The sequence below is a fragment of the Phasianus colchicus genome, chromosome Z (assembly GCF_987193195.1).
Source record: "Phasianus colchicus chromosome Z, bPhaCol1.hap1.1, whole genome shotgun sequence".
NCBI lineage: Eukaryota > Metazoa > Chordata > Aves > Galliformes > Phasianidae > Phasianus > Phasianus colchicus.
Window position 1 is genome coordinate 43,826,071 of NC_143476.1, and position 24,817 is coordinate 43,850,887.

At 35.9% G+C, this 24,817-nt stretch overlaps 1 protein-coding gene across 1 annotated transcript in view; it reads right to left on the reverse strand.

Moving 5' to 3' along the window:
• Positions 1–656: 656 nt before the first annotated feature.
• The window catches only part of AP3S1 (adaptor related protein complex 3 subunit sigma 1), a 29,969-nt gene continuing 5,808 nt past the window's right edge, over positions 657–24,817 (reverse strand). The window contains exons 4-6 of the mRNA XM_031604796.2: positions 16,868–16,939; positions 9,754–9,861; positions 657–1,264 (exon numbers count right to left, since the gene is read on the reverse strand). Coding sequence (XP_031460656.1) covers positions 1,136–1,264; positions 9,754–9,861; positions 16,868–16,939 — 309 coding nt within the window. The 3' untranslated portion in view covers positions 657–1,135. The remainder of the gene's footprint in view (positions 1,265–9,753; positions 9,862–16,867; positions 16,940–24,817) is intronic.

Consider the following 24,817-nt stretch of genomic DNA (forward strand, 5'->3'; position numbering starts at 1 on the left):
ATCCCAGTGATATTTTTATTATTCATTTGAATATTTTTGTACATCACGCAGAGCTTAAGTGCATGACTATAAAAATCAGTCACTACCTTTATTTACCTTTTTAATTCACAGAAGAGTTTAAGAGCTGAGCAACTTACACCAAAGTGATAGTTCTTAGATTTTCCAAGGTCATAACAATAGTAAATATCTCATATATTTAATTCTTGATGTTCAGAACCATGAATTTAATCAGGCACAGAGGCCCTTTTAAAGTATCTTTTTAAATATTCTTCTAGAGTCCTTTTCTTTATTACATTTCTTGATACATTTACATTTTCAGTTCTGAGCTGCCCAATGATCTCAACCTATTCTGTACTTCCCACAACACACACAAGCAACTGCAGGCATCCATTTGGGTCCCCTTTTCTCTGAGAATAAAGTCAGACCATCAGGTGAAGTCTGGCAGATTGTTTAGGTATATTCTCAACATTTATATGTAAACAGAAGTCAGAAAACCTTCAGTAAAGGCAGTATTTCCTTCAGAATAATAAAGAACAGATTTTGTGAGAAATGTAAAGAGCCAAAGTACTCAATACAATACTCTACTGTAATTCCTTCAAAGACTGAAATACAGCATTAATCTTTGCTACAACAGCATTTATATATAGTAAACTGGCTCAGTGAATAGGAAGTGATTTATTGCAAAGAGTAGATTTTAGACAAACACATATTTAGAAGTCCAGTTTGCTATGATTTTATTTAAATGAGTTTTACGTTTTCATGCAATATTTGCACTTAAATAATCATGACAAACAACAAAAGTGGTTATAGAATGCACTACTTATAGTCCTCAGTGAATATACAAAAAACTCAGCATTATAGGTTATACTTTTCCAAAATACTGCAGCAGCCGAAACAGTATATGCCAAGGGCATAGGAATGTACTCAGAAATCACACAGGAACTACCCATTTCTTTAATTTCACAAACAAGACAAAAGCAATGTTCAATCCCACACACTGATTTTTCAAATAACGTTTAGACAGTACCTTTAGTTTTACTCAAATACTAAAAGTTAGACATATCATTTATTTAGTAAACAAGTATGTGGTAAACCTCTATTACATTTTCCCTTGGTTTTACCTGGAGTAGCCATGTTATTTAAAAGTGGGCAGGTTTGGCACTTTTATACTGATGTCACCAATATTAATATTTCTTGGGATCTCTGGCAGATTCATATTCTTTACAGCTGAAACAGCCCGGGCTGGAGCTCCTGCTAAACCAGCCTGTGTACAAAGTGAGGAAAAACATAAGTCAGGAAAAGCTCGATACAAGAACATTCAATAGCAGTACGCACAGACAACTAATGTTCTCAATTATTTCCATGGTTTTACACAATTAGAAAGACCACATGGTAATTGTGTTTGGAATGAAATGGGTTATTTGGAAATATTAATCCAGAAAGAGAAAACAGTTCACACGTTTCTTCTTATATGGTAAAACATATACTGTCAACTTGATGGAAATGTATGCAGGGAGAAATAGGAGGCTTATCCACCTGTGTGTAATGCATAGGTTATTGAAGATACAATCTTGAGATACTTAAAGTCCAGTGTGCTATCTTTGTTTCTCATCTATACTGAGAGTTCACACTCATCACAGTTGACTAATGCTGGTTACAGGTTCAGTACATGTAACCTCAAAGTAACAAGTTACCCAATGTCAGTTAAACCAAATTACTTATCTACAAGCATATGAATATGAGGTAATTCAAGGTGGCTTGGCCTGAAATGAAAAGGATAAAATCTTTGCATTTAGGTGATATTTTATTTTTATTATTACTAATAAATTTACTTTATTTATTAGTAGTAATTATTATTTTTTATACTTTTTATTTTAGTCTTTACAAGTAGGCTTAAAAGTATTCACAAAAGACAACAACCGTAAAAATGATCTTCAGAACCACTACAGTTGTACACTGTGGCATCTTGCAGGCCTTGTAAAAAAGGAGCAGTCTACAAGAATCAAAGCTACATGCCAGAACTGGTTAAGACAGACTAAATAGAAACTGATGGTCTTTCTTTAAGTTTGATTTTACTTAAGAGTGTCAAGGACTGAGGAAATCAGTGCACTTGGACACAAAATAATTCTGAGGAAGAAATATACCACTTCAAAGGAGAAAAACTTCTGGAGAAGTTTTCTATCTCTACCTTTAATTATTAAATAATATTTGTAGGTAACTACTGCTCAGTGTATAACCTTTCCAGATTCAAGTTCTTCATTGAAATTCATTGTAATTACAAGGGTGTAATGAAACTGCAGAATAAGTTCTGATTCCTTGGTGCCCACCTCCACAGCTACACAAAAGGTGATAGACACCTCATACACTCCTGAGATAACAACTCTGAAGACTGTACATAAATACTTCTTCCCTTTTATTACTCTCTTAATAAAGAAGTGAATGTAAGGTCAAATCAACATTAGGTTTCCAGTTTAAATCCTACCTACAGTTCTGCTGCAGATATGTACATTATCTCCTTCTTCCTTCAAAAATAAAACCCAGGGTCGAACTAAAATCAATTTTAAAGTTTCTGACTTGAACTAAGCCATTTATATCATGTGGAAAAGCTAGAGTCTTATAAATCCCTAGGTGTCAGTCACAGGGGGATTCTCAGTACCAGGAACAGAGACCAAAAAGCCACAAGCCATCTGCTGCATACAAACTCTGTCAAACCCATATCAAATGTGCCTATGTTGGGAAAAAAGATGAGGAGGTTAAGGAGAAAGTTCAGGAAACCTTAAATCTCTTAGCATAACCAAATAGTTTGCTCTCACTTGGTCCCTCACATAATCCAAATGATCAGTTCTCAGCTGTACAGCTAACTAAATCTGTAAAAGTGCAAAGAAATATTTTTAAAGCCTCTTTTCCCTCAATTTCCATTTATATCACCAAGTGTTCAGGTCATGCACTTCAAAGCTTTCAGTTCCAACTCCTTCTTGAAGGGGCAGCTATGGACCTCACAGCAGTAGTATTAGGAAAAGCAAGTCCCCCAAATCTGTTACCTTTTATATGAAATGTCTTAAAAATATAGCATTAGAAAACACCTTTAAGGAGAAACAAAAATGGGGCAATGTAAACTGTTTTCCATAGAGGAGATGAAAATAATAATAAAGTAGTAACAAAAGCAATGAATTATACAATTTGTAACTGAAACAATGAGAACCAGAAAAATATCATTAAGTTATGGGCATGGTCCACACAAACAGGCATGGCTGGCAATTCGAGAAAGAGATGTCTTCTAAGTGACTAGGATGGAAAGTCTTTACTCTTACTTAATGAAAGTTAACTATTCTTAATGAACAAATAAAAGTTTTGGTATAACTGGTCATTATTTTTACCTACCTGCAGCTATCCTCTTTACACAGACTTACAGTCCCTGCCTCCCGCCCCAACGGCATAGGATACAATGGAGACACAATTGAGAATTATTCAGAATACCAGAATTGATATGACCATTGCCTTTCGTCCCCCTCAGACAGCCACAACTTTCAACAGTCACATTTTTTTAGGATCATTGTGGATGGGGATCAACAAAGATCCCTAACAAAAGTATTACAAATTTCAGATTACATCTTTTTTTGGAAAGCAAGGTTGACTTTCACTGCCATATGCTACAGTAGAGATTTTCAAACCACGGCAGTCTTTTCTCCTGTTATTGTCTATATTAAGTTGTTCAGTGTGTATAAATATGCACAGCAGAATGCTGTTTATCAAAATTCATGTCAACTCTATAAAGGATAACATACAGTATTTCTGAGAGCAAAAATTTGTAAAAAATATCTAACAAAATTACTGATAAGTACTCAAACTTCAAAACTGGATAACTAATACATTATCTCAAATGTGATTACATCTGCATTTATGTAGTCCTTTCACTTATTTATCCTTTACTGAAAGTGAAATATTTTACACGAAGACTCTACAAGAGAGATTTTCAGACCAGTGTGTTTTTAAGCAGCTTTACAGAGGTACCTAATTAAAAGAGCCACCTTTGTAACATTGCATTGAACATGTTTCAACTGCCTTTATTACAAAATAATTCAGCAGGTATCTTGGTGAGATGCAAAGAAAAACTTTCACTTTAAACAAAAAATCAAAACACGCAAGCTTTTATCATGCAGTGAATGATGGATTGTCTGTCACAGCAAGCAAATGACTTGAGCAAGTGAAATGAAACTTCTGAAGATACATTAATGAAATTTCAGAAATACAGTACAAATTGCATAAAGCTGGTATTACAAATAACCAATACACCAGATTTCTGCCATAGCTGCTCTGTATTCTCAAATTCCTTTCTTATCAAAGGTTGTACTTGAATCTTGAAATACTGTATATTATTATTTTAGTTACTGCAAAAAAAAAAAAAATGCTTGTGAACATGGTTATATCTTTTAGAGCAAAAGAACAATGCCATAAGTGCAAAATAATGCTATTTTAAAGACTGAAATAGAAACATTTAGTAACAAATCTTGTTCTAACAGTCTTAGTATATCAAGTGAGAAATATTAACTGTTGCTAGTTTGCCTAGGTCATTATTTATTATTATGGGTATTAATTTTCTTTATCGTTATCATCACCTTTTCTTATAATGCCCCACTAGTAGCACTATATGAAAGTAAACCCAGAATCACTGTTTTGCTTAAAAAAAAAAAAAATCAAATTCATATCATCTGGAAAAAGCACTGTATATCACAGATTTATTTCTTATGTACATTGAAAAAAAAAACAAAAACAAAAAACGATTCAGACTTCACCCCAAACAGAGCTAGCTATCACTAGAATAAACATTTAGAAATATACAACCTACTGGAAAACAAAATAATGCAGGCTAAAGCTTTGCAAAATAAGCCATCCTTTTCTGAGGTATGCTGGAGGTACAAGGACCTCTCTGCTGCTGGTGTTTCATACTAGTGCTTCTTTCTGGAACAAGTATGACTTCAAAGCAGCAAGGTTATGAAAGAATGAAAGGATGCAATGCATAATATAAAGGAATGATTATGTCCTCTGCTTGTGAGGTTAAATAAATGAACATAATTAGAGAAAAAACAAAATGAAGTCTGAAGGTATATCAAAATGAGGCCAAACAGATAAGAAGACTTAAGGACGTACTCTTAGAAATTTTAAGCACTTGAATCACAAAGAATAATGGATGGGAATGATTTATTTTTTTTAATTATTTTTCATTGCCAGACCCAAAAATAAAAACAGAACATGTGTGAGCAGAACACAGAACACACAAATAAATAAATAAAATAAAACCTGAATTCACGCTTCCTACTGCTACAATGAAACATGGATTATATGTTTCAAGTGTTGACATATTAGGCAGAAGAAGGTAATTTCTTTTATTTTCGTGTGCTGTAACATACTCCAAATTTAGGTAAAAAGTTTCATACTACCCAAAAATAGTTTTGGCTAATGCTTTATAACTTACTGCTACTAAAAGCAATTACAGAAGTATATTTACTAAGTTTTAATGGCTTTTCCTGGAAAGACCACATAAAAAGCCAAGAGCAAAGTTATTTATAAATTAAATAAACCCTGTTTGCATAAGATCCAGATATTTAAACTTGCTGAAGTTCAAATACATAGATACTTAAAATGAATGGAAATGAATTTTGAAATAGTGCCACTAATGTTGACTGACATTCAAACCATTGAGTTGAACAAAATGTTTTCAACAAGCAAATGACCAAAACTGAACTTCAAACGTTTTTCTCCTCCTTTCCCTGTTATATTCAGTGACCAGGGGGACCAAGATACCTTAAAGCAAAATCTGGCCATTCAGATGATAAGGGCAGCAAATGAACATCTGAAGTTTTGCACATGGAACCACCTTTTTCATTTTACATTTGACACACTTAAGGATTCACAGAAGAATTTTGGTATTTCTTCATCATCTTTACAAATCAGACTGATAATTTCATTTCACATGTATAAAACTGGATTTGCTAGTTTTCTTTTTAAGTTTTTTTTACCTGAAATTTACTCTAAAACTTAATTTCTCTTTGCAAGCCAGTTGTTTGCTTTTACTTGGAGGAGAATTCTTCTTCCCTAGTTTAGATTTTTCCTATCAGGAAGGTTTTTTGATTGTACCACAGAATCACAGAATTGCCAGGGTTGGAAGGGACCTCAAGGATCATGAATCTCCAACCCCCCTGCCACAGGCAGGGCCACCAATCATCCCACCTAATGCTAGACCTAATGCTAGTACCGTCACACTGTATTTTGCTATCCTTGTATTCAATTTCTATTCAGATTAGTTTTGCAGCTTTTTAAAAAATTCATGCAAGTTCATGTTTCCTTGTTTCTTAAACAATGATATAAAGAAAAGTTAAATTCTAAAATGCAGCAAGAGAAATAAAATAAAACATATGATGTCAATGGAAAGCTAGTAAAATACACTAGAGCCAATAAAAAGATGAGGGAACTACAAGAAGAAACTAGCACAAAAAGTAGGCTACATAGACTAGTATGGGTATTTTTACACATGATTTTTGAGTCTGGCCTACATAATTTATTGCCTTTGACATCATTTTGCTTTCCCTTTTTGTTAAAAGTACATTTTTTCTCAAAGTCAGCAATACCTTTGTCTACCTGTCCTGTCTGGGAGACTGAAAGATAAAGGTCTGTAAGAGAGAAGAATGAAAGAGCTAGAAAAGATCAGGATGTTCGGAAAAAAATGAGGTCCAACTTAAAAGTCTAAATCACACATAGTTGAACACTCCAAATAGAGAAAAGGTAGCACAGATTTACCTACAGTAATTTCAGAGTCACTGGATAAAATCCCAAAGATCCCTCTCCCAAAAATTCCCCCACTTAATCACAATGATCACTTGGCTTTAGAAGACTTGACCAGAAATCCATTCACAGACAAACACTACCACTTTAAAGTAAGGAAATGTAGTAAAGACAACATTTCTCAGAATAAAAAACCAATTTCCTTCATAGCTCATCCCTGCTATGTTAGGAGCTGAATCAGAAATCGAAGCTATGGACGCCATCACAGTAATTTAAACAAATAATCTCTGCTGAAAGGATCAAGAAATCCTTTGAGCTGATAATATTTACAAATATTTGTAAATTAAATAAACATGATTTAATTCTTCTGCTAAACTCCAATTGACAGTCCGTTTTGAAACCCAATATAAAACTAAACAAATATCAAATGGCTGGATTTTGTATATTATGGAAGTTGGGTAGGTACGCTATGAAATTTAGAATATTTCTGTAAATGGAGCTCACTTACAATTGTATTGCATTCATCTCTTTGGGCTACAAACATAAAGGCAATTCAACCTTAACACAGCTATTTTATAGATGCAAGAACCACAACTGAGGTCAAAGAAGCTGAATAGACTAATGTGAGAGTGCTGTGGCATAGGTGGCAGTCCTATGAACTATGGCCGAAATAAACAAAAAAAATCTGACTTTTTAAAAATATTTTATTCTTTTTGAAGAAATAAAACTAAAGGGATCCACTAGTTTTGATTTCTTTGTGACAAGAGTTAAAAATATTATTAATGAGTTATTACCACTTTTTATTTACACAAGCTGAATTTGATACTATGTTGGAAGGACATGTTCAGGAAAGACATGCTGAAAGATATTCAATCTTGGTCAAAAAGGCAAAAGGAAAAGAAATAGCAACCACGTAATTTCTGATGAGATTCATGCAACAAAAGATTAATGATCTGTGGAACTATTTATCAGGTTATGTGAAGTATCACCGTATTACAGTAACTGTTACATTTGAGAAGAAACAGTCACTGAGTTAAAAAAAAAAATGAATTTCTGATGAGCAGGACTGATAAATGTCCCACTCTATTCTAGTCACCAAGTGTTTCTGTTTATCACTGCTGCTTCTTTGCCTTCTATAATTCACTGCTGAACATAGAAGAGTAAGTTGCTATTTGCCCTCCACATGCTATGACTTCTAGGTTTTGTGTTTTGTTTTGTGCATTTTTTTTATCTTCTATGGCCTAATTTTCTTCTGTAAGTACCTTAAAAGAAAGAATGACTTACTGGTGGGTAATGGAAAAGATAAAATATTGTGGATGCGTTTCAGGGCTTAGTGAGACTCTCCAGTCAGTTTGGTAACAGAATAAATATAATTAAGAAAAAAACACTTTAATTAAACACTTTTAGTTGAAACTTGTATGTGCAGTAACACATAGTAGAACACAGCTGCTTAGTAAGTTCAGCTTTTGGGATACCATGTTAGTCTTCCATCAAAAAAATAAAAATAAATGTATTCAGAAATTATTCAAACATAGCAATAATTAACAAGATTTCCATGTAATCAACACCTCATTCTAAATTTGCAGATTTTCAAATAAATGTATTGGACATCTCCAAAACCTTAATGCAATCTTTCTCAACATACGTTGCCAGGCACAATGTCGTATCGTACACAGCTTCTTCCAGCTTTTTACAAAGCGTTGCTCTGTTCTTGGAAATAGTTTGGAAGTAAAACAGACAACTAAGTGTATCAGAAGACTCAACATGATGCAATGTGAGATTCTAGAATTAGAAGAATAGTATACATTGTACCACAAAAAAAAAAAAAAGCTGACAAATTAACTTCTCTTCTGGTTCGTAAGATGTACTCAATCCAAAACTAGAAATTTCTCTGTGTCTTCCTCTCAAATGTCATTTAGTTCATATTTATGCCACCTGTGAGTCTTCAATCCATTCAGCTGACCTCAGATTTAGAAAGTGTCTCCAATTTAAGCAGAAGTTTGCTTTCAAATTTGAAAAATAAGCTCTGACAATCAGATTATATGTTCTTTTGTAGAGCTACTCTGATCAATAAGAATCATTCACAGACATAGCTAAGATACACTGCTGATATTTTAGCTAATATGACAAGCCTGATAATGTTTAAAGAAAGTAGCATTTAGTCACATAGCTAAAATAATTCTAAAATCCCTTCTCATTCTAGATTTCTCTCCTAAACACAAATTCAACAGTATTAAATGCAAGCATTTTAATATCCAGATTCACAAGCTGCAAAGCTTAACATGGAATTACAAGTACATCTTGTCACTCTTCTCCAGAAGTGTGCATCTTTCCTACTTGTCAAGAGGAAAGAGATTCCCTCAAGTTACACACGTGTCCCTCACTCAGACTAGTAGGTGCATGTAGCGAATTTCATCTTCTCACTGGAGTCCACTCAACTAACAACCAAATGTTCATATTACTAACATGACAGAATTCGTATTTAATTTAAAGTGCCTACAACTGGGTTATAATTTCTATCAAGTCCATTTCACTCCAATTTATTATTTTATGTTGCAGTATTTTTGTGCATTAAATATACTGCCATTTATTTCAGCAGATAGAAGCATACTAGTAGACAGGAATATGTTATCTACACACTTCAGTTCTTCATATAAATTCATTTGTTGTAATGATTAGTGATTTCCAACACAATAAATACTCTGGAAATAAAATGCTTTCTTCAAGAGAAACTCACAGAACTACAGGTGTATCTCAATAGCAATGACATGTTCTGCTATTAGATACACATAGCAAAATCCAAACAGCAACTCGTCTAAGCAATTATTGCGTATGATATACTAGTTTAATGACAGATTGTGAATTTTCACTATTTATAAGCAAGCAGCTTGAAGGATAAGCAGTATTATATAGCATGCATTTACTACAATCATGTTTTTAGTTTAGCACTACACAGCACTGCTTCATTCTTACCTCAGATTTTTCCAGTTTATTCTGAGCATCAATCTGAGTGACAATTTCATTCATGTTGGTCTCCAGAACCATCCCACCCATAACCATTTCAGCCAATATATTATGGACCTAAAAAGAAGACCATAAGAAAATTTTAAAATGTCCTATACACAGCTTAGATGATGTCTAAATTCATCAATCCAAGAGCATGTATATTCTATCAGTCAATTAATGTTAGCACATTCTTTGAAACAATTTGGGCAGAAAGCTTATAACATGCTGTTCACTACCTCAATATGCTCTTTGCTCATAGTTCTTTCATCACAAATCTCAACAGCTATATCACTTCACTTATTAATGCTAGCCAAATGAACTTTGGCATTCATCTTTCTTTTAGTATGTTTTCTACCTAAGGATATTAAAACAAGAGTTCTACTTCTTGTCAGTAGTAAAGCTAAGAAGCAAGCTCTAGAATATTAACAAATTTTTCAGAAACAGTTATGTAAAAATTATTTTGAGTTATATCTGTGAAGGATGAGAGACCCAATGCCATTCACTCACGATTACCAAGGTTAGGCTTGGAAGCAGAGGTAATACATCTGAACATATAAAACATAGAATCATAGAATCACCAACGCTGGAAAAGACCTCCAAGAGCATCCAGTCCAACTGTCCACCTACCACCAGTATTTCCAACTTAGCCATATCCCTCAGTACAACATCTAAATGTTTCTTAAACACCTTCAAGGTCTGTGACTCCATTACCTCCCTGGACAGCCCATTCCAATGCCTGACTGCCCTTTCAAAGATTTTTCCTAACATCCAACCCGAACCTCCTTAGCACAACTTCAGGTCATTCCCTCTCATCCTATCCGTAGTTACAGCTGAACCCCAACCTTACCACAACCTCCCGTCAAGAAGTTTGAGAGAGTGATAAGGTCTCCCTTGAGCCTCCTCTTCTCCAGACTAAACAATCCCTGTTCCATTGACTACAAACATGAAGACTTCAGCATCTAGAACTGGGATGGACAGTCAGGACTGAAACTGAAAGACTGAGTGAGGCAAACAATGATGTTAATGAAATTGGTGAGTCTTCCCTGTAACTCTGATTTTAGAATGTGAGCTTTGATTCACAAACCTCTGATTCAGAGTCTGTATTTGCATTTTACCTATGACTTTTTTTTTTTTTAATGCAAGCTTCTACATAGTTTTTACCAAAACTCTTCAGCAAATACATAATGTAAAATTTTGCAAGCCCACTATAATTCTGAAGACATATAGGGTACACATAATTACCTTTATGAAATAAAAACATTGTACATGTGATGCAAAATAATTCTTCTGGCTTGTGATGGGGTTAATTGTAAAGCTTTCTAGCATCATAATATAAACATGGTAATCTAAAATTAATACACTCCACTGACAATCCAAATGCATTGAAAGGTGTTACCAACATTTACTTCCTTTTACTAAAAACTTACTTTCACTCATTACATAAGGAAAAGGCTTGCAGCCCTTAACAAACAAGAGTTAGCAGCCACAATGCATGCACACAGCCTTGTGAGTTTGCGTTTGCCTAGCAACCTGCAAAGAATGATTTCATAAATTACTGATGTAAGTTACAATGTATTCAAAATAATCAACTTTGAAAAAAACTGGTCTTTCAATTCTCAGTTTTTCTGACACAGAATGCCAAAAAGTTAACAACAACCATTAACACAGACCCCATTCCAACAGCACCATATCTGTGCTCTTGGTGGGGGACAGAGTACTCACTTGAAAGTCTAACTAAAGATGTTGTAGAACCAGAGTTTTAAGGCAATTAACATAATAGATGTGATGGTTTCTTGGGGAAGTGATAGTGCAAGTGTTTCAGAAGTAAACAGATTTTCAGCTTCAGTCACAATCAGACTCCGTTCCAAATCAGCAACGTTTCTAAGTTTCAACAAAGGCTGATCAAGCCTTCTTGACTGCTTCACTGAGTTATGTGTGATTTCCCTCAGAATATAAAAAGGCTAGCTATTAGAGGATGAAGCACCATCAAAAACAAATGGTCAGAGCCATAAAGATCTTCATAATATGGAATATCATATATTTCATTTTATCAGTCATTTACTAACCAAGTATTTTTCAAGTATTATGTTCCACATATTATAGCATTCAGGTTTTTCTTTATTTTCTCATTTCTGAATGGGCATTATACAGACTTAATAGTAGGAGTGATAAATAGTTTGTGTTTCCCTCAGGTTAGTCTTATCTAAGCACAGCATTAACCACATGTAAAGGTGGTTCTTCTCTCTCACTCAATAAAAATACATACAGTAACAGTGCAAACATCATCACCTGCTATCATAGATAACAGACCTGAATCGTATTTTCTTTTTTGAAATGCACCTGGATTCAAAAGACCAACCACAGTCCCAAAATCCAAACCACAGAGGAGTACTTTGCATTTTGCTCTTTTTGGCAGACCTGGTGATGTCAAGGAAGAAACTTCGACAGTAACAGTAGCCCAAACTAATAGCTGCAAAATTCAGAAGTGAATTACTTTGAAGTCAAGGAGGGCAGAAGCAGAACATTTTCATAGTTGAAGAATAAATTTTAATGTCTAGAAGATAACTGAAACTGCATTAGTAAGTATGTGAGAGAATAAATTCCACCTTATGTCCTAAAGATGAAATGGAATTTAACTTAATTTTCTCTTAACATTCTTTTTTTGTAAGTTTTAGAACTTGCCTCTTCTTCTAAAGAATGAAGATAATTCATATGTATTTCTAACAGAAAAGGAAAGGAGTGACAGTAAGTTCCTGCTTACTTCCCTCTAGCCAGCAGAGAATTTCACAGAACAAGCCATGGAAGCCTAGCAGAAGAGAACAGGAAGACATAAAAGAGCAGCTCTTGGTCTTTCCAGACTGCTCATTTCCATCTTAAAATGGTATTTAAAAACAAGTGATACTTTCACTCTCTCCCCAAAATAGTCTATCAGTCAATTTCTTTCTAACATACTGATGCAACATATTGGAACTCTGATACAACAGACTGAACTCTGTCTCCAATCTACTCCAAAATGACTGAATAGAATAAGCAGTGTTATCTAGTTTACCATAAGTAGATTAAAATGAGCACTTAAGAATAAGTGTAATTCCATCATGTCAGTTTTGGTGGCTACTTACAAAATACAAGAGTAAGCAATTACAGCCCTGTTGACACCACTAATAAAAAAGATCATTTGTTCCCTTTAAAGCAGTGACACAGTAAATAAACAAATGTATTAGACTATATTTAATACACTTAGTACAGTTCAGGGACTAACTAGTGCAAGAGAGGCATCAATAAACTGGAGCCAATTCAGCACATAGCCACCAAGATAGTTAGGCTAGAATAGTCAAAGTGTGCAAAGATGCTGGGGGACCAGAGCTGGGAGCACCCACCAGCACACCAGTGCCCTCGCAGGGCTTGTGAGTAGCTGGAGCTAAGCCCTTCTCAGTGGGACACAAGAGGAGGGCAAGGGGCTAACACAGGGAAACCTTTCCCCAGGAGTGGAGGAGTGTGGGGACACAGGCTACCCAGGGCTGTACAGGCTCCCTCTTGTCTGAGTGGTCTGGTCTTAGCCAGGGCTGACCCTGCTGGCAGCAGGTCCAGACAGCAGCCTGGTTCTGACATCCATATTGGAATTATCCTATGATTTTATGGCACAGGCATGCTACTACATGATGTGGAAACAGTTTCATTAGTACAAACAAATGCTGGAGAGCCAGGAACAAATTCAAATTTCTGGAAAAAGTTAGATGCAGGGAATTACAGACAATTTAAATGGAAGGCAGATGTTAGCAATATTAATTGTACCACAAGTAACCTTCAGTATTAGTTAAGAGGCACTGAATTCTACAGTATGAAAAGCACTTCAAAAACACTTTGGAAACTCAGATTTTATTTTAACAGCCTGCTAGAAGATGCAGAGGTAATGCTCAAGAGATGTCAGTAAGAGGCTCAGGTAACATCAGCTTAAGGTAGTAGCTGTTTAAGGTGCCTCAGTAAGTATACATTTCAGCTCTGTGTGTATCATACTAGAGCACTGAAATTTTTTCATCATTTCGTCATACTTACACATTCATCATCAAGAGTTTGTATAACATATTACATATAATATTACAGCATAATGTTCCAGAAAACTGTTTAAAAATCAGCTATACTTTTTTTAACATAGGATAACACAAGATATAATGGTAACCAATTAAAAAAGATAAATTATTTGAATCTCTGAATAACGTAGTTTCACATCAGCATCAGTCATAATGGACAGATCAGGCACATACCAACACTATTTCTCAACACAGTAAATACTTTCCATAAAACTGGCAGTCATACAAGCATCCAAACAAATTTCCAGAAATTTTAGAAAACAATTCCACTAATATTTACATTTTTCTATCACCACTTACTTAGTCTGAAAGAGATACAAGACATCACTGAGTACACTTGCTTAGCACAGGAACAGCAATATACTTGTATGACTGGCATTAATATCCAGCCTTTGGTAGATATTGCCATTAGAAGAATAATGAAGACAATAGGTTCTCTCTCTCTCACATACACAAAAAAGCTCATAATCAAGTTGGTAATGTTTGTCTGAATAAACTATTATCATCACAGGCAGACAAAAAAGCGGGGATATAATTTTTTTTCCACAGCAGACCAGTACACAGATAAAGACTTGTATTTCTGTCATGCACCTAAAAATCAAGGTAATATCTTCCTCCTTCTTCACAGCCATAAAGAAACAACTTATTTAATTTAGCTTTTGTTTTCTTATCATTACGTGCTCAGAAAGTACTTTACCAGAGTAAAGTACCATGAATTACTGCTGAACAGATGATTCAGTATCACATATCCAGTGCTTAGCATTACAAAATATGTTCACTGTAATATTTACTATTCCAAGATGTCAGTTTAAAAAAAAAAATAAAAAAATTGAAAGCAAAAAATTTTACTTTTGCTCAAGGATGCTTAAAAAACAATATTAATCCGAAACAGAATCTATACAGCTCATTACCCAGCTCTAAAAATCCATCAGTTGATACTTTTAAAAAAATCTTAAAACTATTTATCCTGATATATTCTGCTTCTAAATTTCTGAAACACCGATTGCTGTTTGTTGCAGTGCTGTTGTACTGCATAGCTCTTGTCATATTTTTCTTTGAGTAATAACTCCAATAACTCCAACTTTGAACCTATTCACAGTACTATAGTAACTGTAATACTAAGGTAACCCTGACAAAAATGTGACACTGGAGTTCCATAGTTTAATTATAAACCATAAAAAATACAGTTTTCTTAATTTTAAACTTATTCCATGCAAATTCTATTTGCTAATGTGAGAGAAAGGCGTTTGTCTCCTTCATGTTCATCACATTCAGAATCACAGAATCACAGAATGTTTGGGTTGGTTTGAGTTGGAAGGGACTTTTAAGATCAATTAGCTCCAACCGTCCTGTTATAGACAGGTCTCCCACTAGACCAGGCTCCTCCAAGCCCCATCCAACCTGGCCTGTGTGAGCACTCATGGAACCTATGTGCCACTGATTCTGCAATATTCTAACACTGCCAACATTGTTTCCTACGCATTGAAGCCAATTGAGCTGAAGCTCAATACACAGTTCTCTGGTCATAATCAGCTAATTTACATGGATGAGCTGATCAAGATGCTCTTCATTTCATGTGCATGGCTGTCTGCAGTGTGGCTTGTCTTTCATCCCACAGTTGTCACTGTTAAAACACACCGCACAGTACCTCACCATGCTCACATCCACTGTTTGGTCTTCATAAACATTCAGCAAACACCAGTCAGTGTCAGTTGGGTGCCATTTTTTCCACATGAAGTAATTCAGTTCCACACCTTCACTTCATACATGGTGACACTTCCATGTCAGTCACTACTCTGTCAGACTGCCCCTCTACTGTCATCTGTCGCACAGCAACAACATCTAATGGAATACTGATGTGAAGGCTCACCTTCTGCTGCCATACCACCAACATCCATCTCTGATGTCATAGGCCAACAGAATAAAACAGGAGACATCACTTTCAGAGCAGCCCTTGTATTTTGCAGCTAAAGCTAAAGATCAAACTCCTTGCCATGACTGTATTGTATGATTTAGGTCCTTTAAGCTCGGAAGCTAATATACAAATCATTCATTTTAAAAATTCTTTTGAACTTAAATCTATCATTTTGGAAGCAATCAAAGCATTCCAGCCAGGCTGAAAATCCTAATAACTTGTCACAGGCAGGTTACCAGCTCAAACACCTACTAAAGGTGATTTGCATTTCAGTCTCTGGTCAAGGTATAACTACTTCTTCAACAAATAATTTCATGATTTGGAAATAAATTTAGTCAGTTTCAAAGAGTAATTTCAGATACTTGTTACTATTTTTAGACCACTTTTAGTGATATTTGTCTTATTTTCCTTTCATGTCTTCCCACTGAAGCAAAAAGGTATTCAGAGTCAGGGAAAGTAACGGTAGGCACAAAAGGCAACTGAAGGAATAAATATTTATTCAATTCTCAAATTTTAAGTATTACTTATATCAAGAAATGACAAAGTCCTTTTAAATAAAAACTACTGTAAGTTTTCTCAAAACTAGCTTAACAAATAAGGTACATTCCCAATAGCTGGGAATATTCAAAAAATGTTTTTTTTAAATGCTTAACAAAGGACATAATGTCTGTTTGAGATTTAGCAGAAAAAGATCCACAGATTTTAAGATAAATAAACGCAGCATTTGAAAAGCAACTGCCAGACATAACAGAAAAACTCCTATGACACTTTCCGTTCTGAGTAACATAACATCTAAGCAAAAACAAACCAGAACAAATCATCTAAGTCCAACTTCGAGAAGTAAAAACAATATTCACAGCTCCAACATTATATGTGTAATAATGCCACACAAAGCTTCTAAATACATTTTAACTTAGAAAAGTAGGCTCCATCAGCTCTCAATTTTAAAAATAACCTCTTTGTAGAATATGTCTAGACTTCACTATAAAAGCAGAATCACTGCATATTTTAATACTGAGTATCAATTGAATCAAACATGTTACTTGGCAAGAAATATCACAGGAACTCATCGCTGTACCTTGTCTACATGGAAAATTAAATCCAGCTCACAGACATTTTCGAAACATTTGTCTAGTGTTTCCACAAATACCTGAAGAGGAAAAAAAAAAAAAAGGTCAGAGGTCAAGCTCTAACAGAAACTCAATAGTTCCATTATGTTTGAGGTTCTACAAAAGCAAATATGCAAAATAAACACTGCATAGACTTTAAGGCATTAAAAACATCCACAGAAATTAGGAGGTTATCACTGTTAACAGAATGTTACTTGTACACTGGAAGAAAAATTCTAAGCACAAGTCAGTGTATGTTGTAACTTTGCTAGAAGACATAGATTTGACAATAATTGCATCTTTATGTCTTAGTTTCAGCTGGGATGGAAACATTTTCTTCAGTGTCTGGTACAATACTATGTTTTGGTTTGAGGAGAAAAGCAACACTGATAAGGTACCGATGTTTATAGTTGCCTGTTAAGACAAGGATCTTCTCAGCAAAAGTCCCAAGGAGTTGCATAGGAACAGAATTAGGACAGCTGGCTTACATCGGGCACCACTTGTTATATACAATAATACATATATAGCCATAACTATTATTATTATAACTATTATTCTTTTCCTTTTCTCTGTCTTTGTAAATAGCTCTATCTGAACCCATGAGTTCTACTTTTCATTTCCCCCCCCCCCCCAATTCTCTCCCCTATCCCTCTGAGAAGGTGGGGATGGTAAATGACTGTGCGGTAGTCAGTCACCTGCCAGGTCAAACTACAACAGTAACATAGTCTACAATTTTCTCAGCTATCATTCCAAATTTTCCTTGAGATTTCCTGGGAATGCAACTATTACTATGTTTACCAATTACTACATTGCAGGCATATCCCAGTGAAGCAGACAGTTAACCCTGCTACACAGAGGCACACATCTAATGCAGCATGTCAGCACTATATAAGTTTGTCAGCATTACGACTTCCGGGAACGGTTCAGAGAAAATACAGCAGCTTTAGTGTTGTTCAGACTTGCTGAATTCAGGAGGGAACAAAGTAAGAGCTGGCTGTTGTGATATCATACCTGAAGATCCTTTCAGGAATACCACCACTTGAACTCAGAAAGGTTTAGTGGTTTTACCCAGGCAAATAACTCATCTCTGAATTGAGAATGTACATGTGCAGGGCAGAAAAATCCAAGCAGCTGCTCAAGTACACTCACAATCTTTGCCTCATACGGACCATATGATACTCTGCTCTGATATCTCCTTAATAGAATCCTTAGTAGGCAAGCTAGGTAAGATCATTACAGCCTCCAACCTGGCCACACAATGAAAAATTGACTACACTTGCACTCCCATAACTCCTGCAGGTCGTTCACTATGTGACTGCAGTGTGTACTGACAGAGACAGAGACAGGTCTTGCAGAGATATAAGCAGTTTCCTCTAGGCAAAGGATAGCTCTTGTTCATTTAAATGAGATGTGGCAAGAACTCCATTTGAAGCACATGCTTGAGCTTGAGAGTTTAGGGTCTTCAAAATGGGAAAGACCACCTCTGAGAATTTACAGATCATTCATCAGTGACTAGTAAATAAACTCCCAATTTCACAAAATTGTAAATGTAGTTTTATATATTTCAAGGGGTTTTTTGTCACACTACGCATTTAATATTATTTCTTAAGTTGTCACTGCATGTAATTTTTTTTGCAATTCTAAGCTCAGACCCAAAAAGAATACAGAAGACATTAAACTCCTGGTTTTGATTCTCTGTCCTGTCAACATGATTTATTAATCTCACCTTGGAGAGGTACCATATTTCTAATTATTTAGCCCTAGAGAAATCTGAATTTCTGCTGCCAAAATGTGGATAAAAGGTCTGCATTTGCAGATACAAATTTATGTCTACAGATTCAGAGAAATGTGCTTTTTGACATCGGTCATTTCCAGCTGTCTGCCTTACAAAACAATGAAAGTTACTTTTCATTTCCAATCCTTTAGTTTCTTAGCTTGCTTACACTTAAAAAGAGTAGCACACTCTGCCATTGCTAATTACTACCACCACTGAAGACAAAATCTAAATGATGTTTCATACATTTTAAACAAAAATTATTCTTTAGTACCAAATAATCAGTAAATAACTTAAACTAGCAACACAGTATTTTCACAGGCAGACTTGAGACAGTAAGGATTACTGAGAACAGTTAACTAACAAAGCGAATAGTTTTATGTTAAATTTTACAGAAGGGAAACAAAGCACATTTTTTTTCTTCAAGTAGGTGTTAATTGGTTGTGATGATAACTCTCATATGAATTATAAACAAGGGAGGCAAGCAAATATATATATATATATATATATATATATATATATATAAAGCAGAACAAACTATACAGTTCACAACTAAGTGCGGCAAAACAAATGACCAGAGATGTTCTCTTATTTTCCCTGCACATTAGGAAAATGTGGATACAGGGACAGTGCTTGATATCAGCTGCAGGAAAAAGACTGAAAACATAGTATAAGCATAATCTTTACCAAAAGGATTTAATTTTAAGAGCCAGAAGTTTTAGAGTGCTTTTGAAAAGAATATTCCCCATAAACTTCACAAAGTTTCAGTGTGAATTTATATATTCTGACTGACTTTCATCTACTGCCTTGGAAAGCAATATTACACATGAAAAAACTCTCTAAAGCCCCACAGATATGTGTATTTAACAGCAATATGTATGTCCACATGTCAGCAATACTGAGGTTTCATTTTGCTTACTTGGCATGAGAAACACTTGATCCATAGTTACAATGATAGCTTCTACACATTCACCCACTGCACAGTGACAGTGCAGTGAAGGAACTCACAAATCTCTGTCTGCAATGCAATTAACACACTAAATAATTTTTGATAAAAGGAAAATCAGCTTCCACTGAGTATGACCCATAGATTGTTTCCACAGCTAAGGACTTGTCAAAGAAACCCTGGAAAGTTCATTCAGCATAATGCCAGCACTGATAAGGTGTGAATCTACTAGGAATTATTAGTATTTAGTAGCTTTGGTCTACAAGGGAAATCAGATTTTTTTTACACTAATATCTCTCAATCCCTTTTCAGACACCTTTAAATAACTGATGTAGATAAAACAAGAGCCAGTTTCTTTACACTTCACTTTCATTACAATTTTAGTTGAGAATTAAATGAACTGCAAACAATTTCAAACATTGCCAGAAATTAAGTAGCTCGGTAAATATCTCATATACTGCAGGCTTGTAGATCAAAATAAGCAAAAGAGAAAGAAAAAAACAGTTCAAATGCACTTCTTCACATTATTGGAAAATAAATGGAAAAGAAACAGAAATTAATGTCAAATGCAGAGCAGATCATTGAGTGTGTAACAGTAGATTCACAATGACTATCTAGCTCCCTCTTGAGTTTCATTTTTGAAATAATACATAGAATTATTACATGGAGAACCACAGATCAATGACACCCCTGTGGTTATTAATATATCAAAACAAAGATCATTTTTACTATGTCAACCTCATTTCTCAATCAGGCAAATAAGAAAGTGGAATAGCATATAGATTAATGCTTGGAATATAAGTAAGCTGGCAGAAAAAGTATAATATCTAATTAATTACATACATTTCATGCTAGATATCATAAAATATCAACAAAAAACAGTAAGTGTAAAAATGCAGAAAAATCAGTAAGATAACCCATATCAAGAAATCCCACTTATTTCTAAATATTATAACAAACATAACATGAATTCTATTTCCTCAGAGAGTGTATTACTCTGGTCAAATCTTCCTGAAACTCCAACTGGTTTAGAACATAATAGTCCTACAATAAAGCCAGCCCTCTGTACATCATTTTCTTTTTCGAGGACGACCTGTAGTAAGTCATCATTCACGTGTCACCTCAAGTACCTGAAGACACTCTATTTTCCCAAACATACATTGATGTGCCATCTTTCCTTTAATAAATGTAAGTTACAGCTATCCATACCTGCAACAGAGAGTGCTGGTTAGTGAAACAAAAGCTAGTTTTTATCTAGCTTTTTTTTTTTATCTACTAATATACCTGCTGTATTATCAGTATGTTCTTTTTGTAAAACCTTCAAGCAACAAGTTCTTTTCATTCTTAGCTCCTACTCCCTCCTTTCTACCCACCCCTCAGATTATCAGTGCTAACTGAGTACTAGTTGTATTTTATTGTTTGGCTGGTTGATGTTATGCTTTCCAGTTTTTGTTGGTTTTTGTTACCATAGTAAGTTTCTCAGTTACTAACGTAAAAGCATCTCCCATCAGGAGACAGAAGACTATGACCACACTGATTTAGCTATTTACTGGGTGCCTTGGGAATGTAACAACAGGGTACAATCTGCAAAAATGTCATTTGGAGAATACTGAAGGAACCAGGAGTACATTGTGTGTACGTGATCATGTGACTGGATGCACAGATGGTGGCATGCTCAAGGTTCTGTGCTATCATCTTTGATGCTTCTCCATAAGATCAGAAATGCCAACGTGGAATGGGATGCAGATGACTAGGAGAGACAAGAATGTTCTGGGCAGCAATCTGTCTGGACTGATTAATAGAGCTTTAACTGTATTTGATGGGGGAAAGGGATGTACTTATGAGTAACAGGGAAGAGAGAGGGAACACTGTCACAGGAAAACCTCAGTTTTGTCCCAGAGAATTTGAAAATAATGCAGCCAATAGCACACATGAAGTGCCTCTACAGCAATGTGCACATCAAGGAAAAAGAGCAGGAGACAGAAAGCAAGACACAATTAGAAAACTACAATCTACTTGCTATCACAGAAAAAAATGGTAGGACAAATCACAGAACTGGAACACCACAGCCAAGGGCTACATGCTTTTGAGAAGAGACAGGCAGGAAGGGTTGAGGAGTTGCCCTCTATTAAGGGATAAACAAACTGCAAAGAGTTACCTCTAAAAAACAACCGTGATCAGGTTAAGTTCTTGGGGGTTAAAATTAGAGATCAGACTGAACAGAATGTCTGTTGGCAGAATGGCCGGGTCCACTACAGGCTGCCTGATCAAGAGGAGCCAATGAATGAGGCCTCCTTGCTTCAGCTACATGACGTATTGAGCTGCTCAGAGGTTCTCATCTTGATGGGGGATTTCAACCACCCAGATGTTTGCTCAGAAAGCAACATAAAACTTTAAACATTCCAAGTGACTCCTGGAGTCCTTTGAGGATAACTTCCTGACATGGGTATTAGACCAAAAGGAGGTGAAGCACTTGGTACTCACTGATGCAGAGATACTCATTAAACAGGTAGGCAGTCTGGGCTGCAGCAACCATATCCTGGTCGAGTTCACAATCTTGAGAAACACAGTCTGGGAAAAAAGCAGTTAGTACCCTAAACTTCTGGCTCTTTATGGAAATTGGATGGGATCCGCTGGGAAGCTGGGTTTATGGACAAAGCGGATCAGAGCCAGCAAAACTCTGAGGACACTTTTTCTGGGACCACAAGAGCTCTGCACCTTCAGCATAAGAAATCAAGCAGAGGCAGGAAACTGGAATGGTTCAATAAGGTCCTGCTGGTCAAACTGAGGGAAAAGAAGGGAACATACAGACAATGGAAGCAGAGATGTGTGGCCTGGGAAAAACATAGGGAGTCTGTCTGGCAGCGTAAAGATGCGCTCAGGAAAACCAAGGCACAGATGGAATTGGCCTTAGCAAAGGATGTAAAAAATAGTAAGATGGGATTCTAGATACATTGGCCAAAATAGAAAGGCCAGGGAGAATGTATTCCCTTATAAATGAGAAGCAAGAACTAGCTTCAACAGACATGGAGAAGGCCGAGGTTCACAGAAAGTTCTCTGCCTTAGTCTTCACTGGCATTCAGGCTTCCTGTGTCTCTAATGTTCCTCCTTTATACAGGGGCCGGGGGAGCTAAAGCCTTCCAAATGTAAGCAAAGAGCAAGTTTCAGGGCACCTTATGAAACGTATTACAGGGTCCTGAAAGCACTAGCTGATATTACTGCCAAGCCACTATCATATTTGAAAAGTAATGGTGAGCAGGCAAAGTCTGCCGTGATTGGAAAACAGGAAAGATTAATCCCATTTTTAAGGAAGAAACATCTGAGGAAACACAGGCAGTGAGTCTCACCTCTGCATCCAGAAAGACCATGGAGCAGATCCTGGAATCTATGTGAAGACACATGTAAGAAGAGGAGGTGATCCAAGGAAGTGATCTGCCTTGGCTTCGCCATGGGGAGACTCTTTCTGATCAATCTGGTGGCTACTATGATGGAGTGATGGCATTTATGGACAAGTGAAAGTCTCACACCACACCCTTATTTCTAAATTGGAGATATGGATTTGAAGGCTGGGCTACTCAGTGAATAAAGAATTGCTTAAATGGCTGCAGCCAGACGGTTGTGGTAAAAAGCTTTTTGTATAGGTGAAAGCCAATGATGAATGATGTCCCCCAGGTGTCCATTTTCCAACCAGTGCTCTTTAATACCTTTATCAATCACATAGACAGTGGGATCGAGTGCACCTTTCTCAAGTTTGCTGATGACATCAAGCTGAGTGGTGTAGTTCATACAATAGAATGAGGGGATGCCATGCAAAGTTTGAAAACTGGGCCCACATGAACCTAAAATGAGATTTAAGAACACCAAGTGCAAAGTGCTGCAGTTGGGTCAGGGTAACATGTGTACAGACTGGGAGAAGAATTTATTGAAAGCAGCCCTGCAAAGGACTTTTGGGTTCCACTGGATGAAAAGCTGAACATGAGCCAGCTGTGTGTGCTTGCACTTGGATCTGGGCTGCACCAACACAGCGGTGGCAGGGTAAGGGTGGTGACTGTTCTCTTCTGCTCTGCCCTTGTGAGGCCCAGTCAGGAGTAATGTATCCTGGCCTGGGGCTCCAAGAAAAAGAAAGACATACAGCTGTTGGAGCAGGTCCAGAGAAGGGCCGCAAGGATGATTACAGGACTGGAGCACGTCTAAAGAAAGGCCAGTGTAGCTGAGGTTGTTTAAGCTGGCTTACTGTTATCTGTACTGTCTCTGAGCTGTAGTAAACAGAGACACATGAAAATGCTTCAGCACTTCTGAACACAAAAATAGTGCTAATTTATTTGAGTAGATGCAGGTGTATGTATATATATACTGCCAGTCTGCACCGCATGTGCAGTGCAAAAATAAATTTTTTGAAGGTGCTTTTCCAGATAAAGATCCATTTAACTCTGATTGCTATTGCTAAGAGGATTAAACAGATTGTGAGCCAGAATGGAAATTAAAAATGTTAAATTAATCTGTGTATACTTTCTACTACAATCAGATGGCTGAATTATAATGATCTAGAGAAATAGGAACACTGAACAGCTGCAGATACTGTGGTGAGACGTATTTAAAAAGAAAATCATAGTGTTAAAAAAAATCAAGTACTGCTATAAACAGAAGTACTATTTATTTTTGCTTTATTCAAGTAGTTACACTGGCATTAATTCAGCACTGGATCTGAATGGAAAAAATGTGGATATATAGATCAAGTTACGGAAATCCATCCAAGAATTTGTGGCATAAGAAGTAACACAGTTTAAAGTTTATGCACTACTTAATTCAGAGAGGTTGAGAGCACTATATATATATTTAGTACAAAGCTGAAGAAACTTGCTTCAGCACCTTAAAGTAAAATTGGGTTACAGTATTAAACTGGAAATTATTGAAAGCACTATATATATTTCATTATACCATAACAAATGAAATGCTAGTTGAATCTGAATAATGGCCATGCAAAACATAGCATGTTAGACTGACTGACTTAGACAGTCTTTCCTGTCCTTATTATCCGATTCAACAAAAGATACTCATAAACAAGCTTTTTACCAGAAAAAACGTTCCTAAGTCACATAAAACATTAACGTGCTTCTTTCTTCAGATCATAAATATTTTAGAAGTCACACTATGCAATCAGCAGACAAGCAGCTATAAGGGCATAAGGCCACTATGGGC